We start from the raw sequence: 8,263 nt of genomic DNA on the forward strand, positions 1-8,263 counted from the left end.
TTTGCTGGTTTTGTGGTGCAGGGTCACATAGTGACATGTAGCCTACATGTTTTTGTTCTGTGTGTGTGTGTGTGTGTGTTTGTGTGTGTTTTTTAATGAATGAGTTTTGATTTCATTTCTGCTACATTTATGTTGTATTTCATCAGCACGGACCTGCACAGGAACAACCTCGTGACTGAAGTACAAATAGGTGCCATGCTTAAATAAAGGAATGACATCCATAATGCTAAAATATCAAGTCACAAACCAACCTGTTGGAGCATAATGTACTCTTTGAAGTTCTAGGTTCCTTTTGGTGCAATGATATGCGCACTGATTAGTTTTGAGACCATGACAAATTGCTTGCAAGTAGCATGTGTAGACATTTTCTACAAATTTATAGATTATAATACCTTGCAATTTTCTCAAAACTTCTCTCATAACTTGTACTTTGACATACCTAATCTTTAAAACAGACTAACAAAATGTCTCCATGGATGATTTATCTCTTTAAGAAACCTATTGTCTGTGAAAATGCACTTTGTACATGGAGCAACACTACGTAAAAATGTCAGACATGTTGTCCAAGAGTTAGATCAGTCAAAAAAGGAGCAAGAATCACATACTATGACAACATTTTCAAGGCTTGTCTGGTTGGAGTGTGTGAAGCACTCACATTCCCCTCTGTAGGAAAGACTGGTCCAGTCACGTTGCCTTAATGTGATCTGTTATCCACTTTAATCCAGGCTGTAAAGGTAAAGGGGGAAAAAAAAAATATGATCAAAACAGTACCATAACAAAGTGTTACTTACATGTATCTTGTTGTTAATGTCCCATGTTGTAAAATAAAATCAGCAGATCTCATATTTCACTCTGACCAATGTGGGATACAACATGAAGGCCGTGAGTGAATGAAACATCATAAGTGCCCATCATTTCAATTTTAAACTAGAAATGTCGCTACGGCGACTGGTGTATGCCTCCGCCATAATGCATGGTTCTCCTAATAGGTCTATAGTACAATGTCTTGACAATGTGTGATGACAGTTTCACACAATTGGCAAAATATTAAAATGACAGGTTTGCCACAAATGTGCCGAATGTTCACTTTCCTAGAACTAGGTTCAATTGGATGAATGATTAAAACGTCAGAGTGCAGGTATTTGGGGGAACTGATGATTTTCACTTGACTTTTGACCCTTTTACAAGTTTATGCATTGAGTAATTTTCAAGGTATTGAGAAAAAGTATAATTTCAGTATCAAATGGTAAAATAGTATTAGCGAAACCTGGCCTTTGACCTTTGACCCCACGGTTCCAAAGAGAATCACTGTTAGGTAGAACATGCATAAATATGTAAGTTTCATGACAATACCTTGAGTTACTTTTGAGATATGGAGGAAAAAGTGCAATTTAGCACTTTCACTTGACCTTTGACCTTTTGACCTTTGACCTTTTGGCAACAAACTTCCCACAGAATATATATTGGGTTATACATGCATACATCAAGTTTTAAAAAAGTCCTTCAGGCATTGCATAAATATAAGGAAAGCAGTTATATTTTGAGGAGTTGACCTTGACCTTTGACCCATGACCCCCAACTTCCCTAGATAATCACTGCCCATCGGTACAAGCATACATACTAAGTTCCATGAAGATACCTTGAACCATTTGCGAGATATGGAGAAAAACATGAAATTTCAATTTTTTTTCACAAAATAACCTGTGACCATTGACCTTTGACCCTGTGACCCTATAATCCACACAAAGTATCATCCCCCAAGGATATACCCTCATACCAAGTTTGATGCAAAAGCACCACACGGTTCTTGAGATATTGACAAAAACAAAACGGGACGGACGGACGTACGGACGTACGGACGGACGGACGACCCGAAAACATAATGCCTCCGGCCACTTCGTTGGCAGAGGCATAAAAATTATGCTTTAATTTTTAATACCTTCAATGGGCCTTGATGGATCAATGATTCACAGGCCATTAGTTTACATTGTTTATGCAAGAACTACTGTACAAATGTCGCAACGGCGGTCGCTATGGCAACTGGTACATAAATCTCCGCCACATAGCATTACTCTCCTAATGGGCCTACAGTACATACTACCAATGTGAGAGGACAATATGACATGACTGGCAAATAGTCATTACCTGGTTGTATACACCAAATTTCATCACAACACATTGAGCCACATTCAAAATATGGAAAACAGGAAATTTCAGCATTTTCACTTGACCTACATCTCCACAGCCTAAACAATCCTCAGATACACTACTGTGTGGTGATGTATAATGTACAAAATTGTATCCAGAACCAAATTTCATTTCACTGATAAGTGTATCTACACTCAAAAAACCCCCCAAAAACAGGATATGGAGAAAATAGTGTTCAGTATAAGCTGTTATTTTCGTGAATTTCACTAATCACTGTTGGACTGCAAATATAACATGCGAAAATATCTCAAAGCGACAAGCCTTAGTCCACTTATAATAGCCTTTGCGACAAAATCACGAAAGAAACATCTTGTGAAAATGTCTGTGACCTCCTCATTCGCAACATTATCTGTATGCAAAAATATCAGCTTTATATAGTAATGTTTGTAAATTTAGTGTATAGAGAATTAATGTCAAGCAATACAAATAGGCCCACTGAGATTAATGAAGACACCTTTTAGAGTCATTTCTGAGTTATGATGGAAAAAAAAAGTACAATTTTAGCACTTTATTTTGACCTTTGACCTTACAACTCAAAGCTTTCCACAGATTATCTTTTTCTGATTTAATGGGATCATACACAATTCAAGAGACATAATATACACTGTAAAGGGAAATGATGAAATTTTATCACTTGACTTTGACCTTTGAGCATGTGCGCCCAAAAGTTGATAGGCACAGCTTTGTCCACTCATACACATATGATTATCATACGCCAAGTTTTGTTCGGATATCTGGGAAGGTTCTTAAATTATGTCGTCCGCAAAAATGTACATGGATTCAATGAACTGATGCACCAAAGTTTTCCTATCGTTCTTGGTAACATTAGGGACAGAAGGTTGACTTCATGTAAAGAGGCCTACTCTGCAAAAAATACAGTCACAAGTATGCAAATGAACACACAGTGTACCACCATTTTGCACAAATTGAACATGTGGGAATTAATCATCCAACCCTTACCAACAAGAACTACAGTTATACGTAAATCTAACCTTCATCAAAATGGCAGGGCATATGGGATGGAGCTGTTCTGAAACTGAAGGGGCTTCCTTTAAAATGAGATCACATCATCATCATAATCTATATTGTGTAAGTCAGACAGTGAAGTTAACAATGCAATAAAATATATGTACACATATAGTTAATTGTAGCTGCCAATATTAACAATTCTGAGCCAGTAAGGAAGCTGCAAAATCAAAATTTTTAATGCCACTACCTGTATTCCTTCACTGGTGATAGCCGAGCAGGCCTGTATCTGCCAGACCCGGTCTCGGATGGTGTGCAGGTTCAGGCCCTCAGCAATCTCGCATGCTGGTGCTGCCCCTACCAGGTCCTGCTTGTTGGCAAACACGAGCAGCGGAACGCCTCTCAACTGCTCCTCCTCGAGCAGATGGGCGAGTTCCTGAATTACCAAACAGATCAATCAGTCAATCAATCATTCGATCAATAAATTACAAACAATTATGTAAAATTTGTATATTTCCTTCAAGATCGAGAGCATTACGAAATACACCACCCTTGCATTTATTTGAGTTAAAAGAAATGACTAGATGAAAACAAAATTATTGTGACGGGAAGAAAGAAAGAACCTTACTGACTTCTTTTGCAATACCATCATTATCAAACACAGTTACCGACAATATCATTCATATTCAGACTCAGTCATGTGAACATTGTACAGAGATTAAAAGTTTCAACAGCTTTACCTTTATACATGTCTGGAATCACAGACATTCATGACCAAAGCATTAACACACTCACACACCCACACACACACCAAAAGAAAAAAAAATACTTTGATGCATTTATTAACTCGCTGGTTCCAAGTGTGAACTGAACCAAGTACTGTACTCACTTCTCCAGTCTCCTCAAATCTCTTTGTATCTGAGCTGTCTATGACATAGATTATCATCTCTGTATTTTGAAAGTAGTTCGACCAGTAGGAGCGTATCTTCCTCTGACCTGCAGAAGACAGGGTACAACAGAAAAATGAGAACTGCTACAGTAATCTTCAAAATAATGTTGATGTTACTGGATGCAACTAAAGTACATGTATCATTATCTTTAACTCTTTATGTGACACGTTTGCACGTCCAACTCAGTCAACGGCGTGTCAAGTTCACATATTCTGCTCAAACACACAAACCCACTCAGACCTATCAATGAATCGCCAAATGCCACAGTACAATGAAAGCGCTTCTTACAATTCCATTCCTTCAACACATAAGCCCAGGTTTAATGCCAAAATGTATGATACATTGTAGGTGACTACACCTACATGTGCAATATGACACTGTATGTGTTCATGTATCACAAAAACCAACAAAAAGTCACACAAACCCATTTTATGTGAGGACTCAAAATAGGTGAAACGGGTCAACTTAGAATTTTTCTTTTTCTACGTGAGCTTATCTATATTTCCTGAAGTAGCAATGCTTATTTATAATAAAAAAAATTGAGATAATAACACAAATGGAAAATTGTGTCTCTTATAAGTTCTCTAGAATACTTTTTCTTTCTTGAATAGTGATATATACAGTGTGTTTAATTATGGGTGGTAACAGAGGCTCCTTTTCATTTCTTTGAAACCTGTGGCAACAGTCTTCACTTTCAACTCTAATATTACCAACCTTCAAATGGATAATGCTATTGCAATGAAATCTGTAAGTTTCAACAGCTTAATCTGATAATCTCGTAAAAGTGGTTGCTATGAGGTCTTTTATCCTGTTTTTGTCCCATTTATTGCACAGAGCACCAGTAGGTGAGATTGAACACTTGAATAGACCCTTAAACCTCAAAGCCGCTTCTTGTAATTCTTTCAGAGTGTAGGCCTATAGGCCTACCCTTCATTTAAAGTTATTTCCAGTGGTTTAGAGAAGTCAATCTGTTAAAGCTGAAATTCTGCTTTTCAGAGTCTGCCCTTACTTTAAAAGTCAATGTCTGGTGACTTTTAAGGGATACAGCCTGTACTGTGATGCAGGGTCAAATACAGTACAACCATACAAGACTAGCTAGCTTCCCTTTTTCAATCTGGTGGTTGAGTTTTTATCTTTATTTTTTTAACAATTTTTTTTTTTTTTTTTTTTTTTAACATGATGATTTGCTTTCAAATAGTGTTACCTTCAACAGTAAGTCAGGATTTTAATTCGGATTTCACTCATGATCAAGATATCCCCAATGGCATGACAACACAATTCACAAAGTTGTTTGTAATAAGAAGTGAAAGAAAAAGTCTGACTTTAGAATTATATAAAGAAGAAAACTGAAACCTACCTCCAACATCCCAGAGATTGATATCAATGCCTGCAGCACTGATTGTCTTCACATTGAACCCAAGAGTAGACCTGACATCTGTAACCTCTTCACTGGAGAGGCACATTGCAATGGTTGTCTTGCCGGCATTGTCCAGGCCCAGAAGAAGGACACGCACATTGGTTTTCCGAGAAGAAGTTTTTCTCAATCGTCTGAAAAATGCCAACAACCCCTGCAGAAACATAAATGTAACGCTGTTGGTTTAATAGTGAAAAGCATATGAAATAGTCACAGGTGGATTCTAGACATACAGACTAAAGTTTCTGTGACACTTGTGCTTAAACCTGTGCATAAAATCTTAAGAAATAATTCTTGATGAGGGTGATGTCAATGAGATAATTCAGTCAAAACTAGAGTCCAACTGATGTTTTGGCAAAAATGCAGTTAATTTGGTACACTATTGTCCTCTCGCCAGTGTTGCTAAGCAATTATCACAGCTAAATCTACCAAGAAACATCCCAAGGGTTGAAGTTACCTCCCAGGAATCCAGGGCCAGGGGGTACGCTTGCCCACCTTCCTGGTATGATCAGACCATTGGGCTATACAAGTACAACGAGATACATTTTGATACAAATAATGTTTCACAAAGAAACACAATACATTTGGATACAAATAATGTTTCACAAAGAAAAAACAAAACAAAAACAATAAAAATCAGACAAGTCTATCAAAGTATTCTACTGGTCTCATTCGGGATAATGACATACAATGTCAAATCTCAAGCATGAAATCATCTGCAATATTCAATGAAGGAAGGGATTTTGAGGTGTAAGTAGATACTGTAAAACGAGGAATATTCATGTGCATTTTAATTTCGCGAATTCGCGAGTACCGGTACCAAAATTTGCGAAATTAAAATGCACATGAAAGTTCTTGTCTACACTCAGCATTGAATGCCAGTGGCGGTTCACGAAAAATTCATGCAGTGAAAAAGGCCGTCGGCTCCAATTTGCGAAAATTTCATGCCACAAATACATCATGTTTTTATACAATTATACTTGCTTGCAAATGGTAAAAGGCAATCATGGGTTTTAGGGGACTACATTAATTCAGGCTTCTAACTTCAGCACAGCCCTTAACCTAACCCTAAACTCTGTAAACTGTGGTTAACCCTATTAAACCCTAGACTGCACTTTGATACATATCACTTTTCTCAATTTTAGCTGCAGGTAAATTGCATAATGGCTGTGTAACGTACGTTAGACAGAAAGATCCGTCTGTCCGGAGGAGTCTTTTATTTTTTTTTTTTACGTTATCGTTCTCTGGATTCCGTGAAGCCAGACGCAGTCTCCACAGAACATAAATCCCCGACGACCAGATACAGACCCACCTTTCGGTCAAATGGCTGTGCTGAAGTTAGTTAGACCCAGTTTGCGGCAGGTTAAGGCCTCTTCAAGGGTATTTACTTGTAAAACGGGCAACAGAAATTAATTTTGTTTTTTTATTGGAAGAGGTACCAATTTTGTATGGTGGACAATTACCTTTAGTCATAATAATCAATTTCATGCAGAAAATTTGCAACCACCAAGAGGACCCGGTTTGCGGCAGGGGGGGGGGGGGTCCAGTTTGCAGCACCCCACACAAAAATGTCCCCTGATTTCTTCAAATGATTCAAACATTAAAAGTTTGCAAAAACCAAATATTTTTTGATGGTCCAACTACAATTGTAGTTTTCAGCTTGTTAGAACACTTTATTTGGATTCATTATCTTGATCCTTCAAGATTTCATAATTTTTCAAGATCGCATGCATTTCATCAATTTCCACCCATAATATGTAAAATAGCGCTATGTCTGTGAATCCCATACCAGCCATAGGAGTGCCGCAAACCGGACCCATCCCTGACATTTTGGTCACTGTTGCAATCCTCAAAACTGACAAAGGAAATGAATTTTAGAATATTTAACACAGTTACACGAGGAATCCTTACCATGCCAGGCCTCTTTTCATAGTAAGATTTTGTATAAAGATACAAACGAGGAATGATGGTGGTTGCCTAGCAACAGAACAAAATCTGAACGTTTTGTTAAGAAAGTCATGCTTTTTAAAAACACTACAAACAGCGTGACACATTAGAATTATGAAGGCCATCATCCAACTTATTTCCTGGTTCTGGTATCAAAAGAAAGCTCTTCAGTTGCTCTTCAAATAAAACAATGTAGAAAAAAAATACCCCTCTACTTTTGAAGATATGGTGAGATATTCCTAGGGGTGCCGCAAACTAGACCCCTGCAGCAAACTGGTGCGCCGACTCTAGAAGCCTAAAATAATTTAGCCCCCTAATTCATGAACTAGATCATCCATCATTCCATCAGAACCCTAACGTTAGGCGGTCCCTTAGGCCCTGCATCTTCATGATCTTACTCTTTGACTTTAGTAACGGTTAGAGAGCAGAGTTGTTCGTGCAAATAATATTAATAATATTAATGAGAAACGTTACCATCAACGTCCGTTTCCGATATGGCAGACCACACGTAAACTTGATCAAGGTCTGCTACGCTCCGGACGGCTAGACGGTTGCGGTTCCGGGATCAGAAGGGTAGACCCCTGGCTGTCATATCCAGCCCAGGGCTAGGGCCAGACGAGAAAATGTTCACCGGTATCCGTTGACTCGCCGCCGCACGCCGGGTCAGTCTTGGTTTGTGGAGCTCACCGCATTACCGTACCTGGTATCATCTGATCATTGGCATTATAACGTTAGATCTCTAGCAGTTCACGTTATGATAGGCGCCTACTTTTAGTAT

General features: G+C 38.3%; 1 protein-coding gene across 1 annotated transcript; it reads right to left on the minus strand.

Annotated features, from left to right (window-relative positions):
* Nucleotides 1–684: 684 nt before the first annotated feature.
* Nucleotides 685–8,061, minus strand: LOC140237914 (ADP-ribosylation factor-like protein 3). Its single transcript, XM_072317845.1, has 5 exons — nucleotides 7,960–8,061; nucleotides 5,482–5,692; nucleotides 4,064–4,170; nucleotides 3,425–3,610; nucleotides 685–726 (listed from the first exon to the last, which is right to left on the minus strand). The coding sequence occupies exons 1-5, from the start codon at nucleotides 7,960–7,962 to the stop codon at nucleotides 685–687; spliced, it is 549 nt and encodes a 182-aa protein (XP_072173946.1). The 5' UTR covers nucleotides 7,963–8,061.
* Between the last annotated feature and the right edge of the window lie 202 nt (nucleotides 8,062–8,263).

Source organism: Diadema setosum, chromosome 14 (assembly GCF_964275005.1).
Source record: "Diadema setosum chromosome 14, eeDiaSeto1, whole genome shotgun sequence".
In the NCBI taxonomy this organism is placed as follows: Eukaryota; Metazoa; Echinodermata; class Echinoidea; order Diadematoida; family Diadematidae; genus Diadema; species Diadema setosum.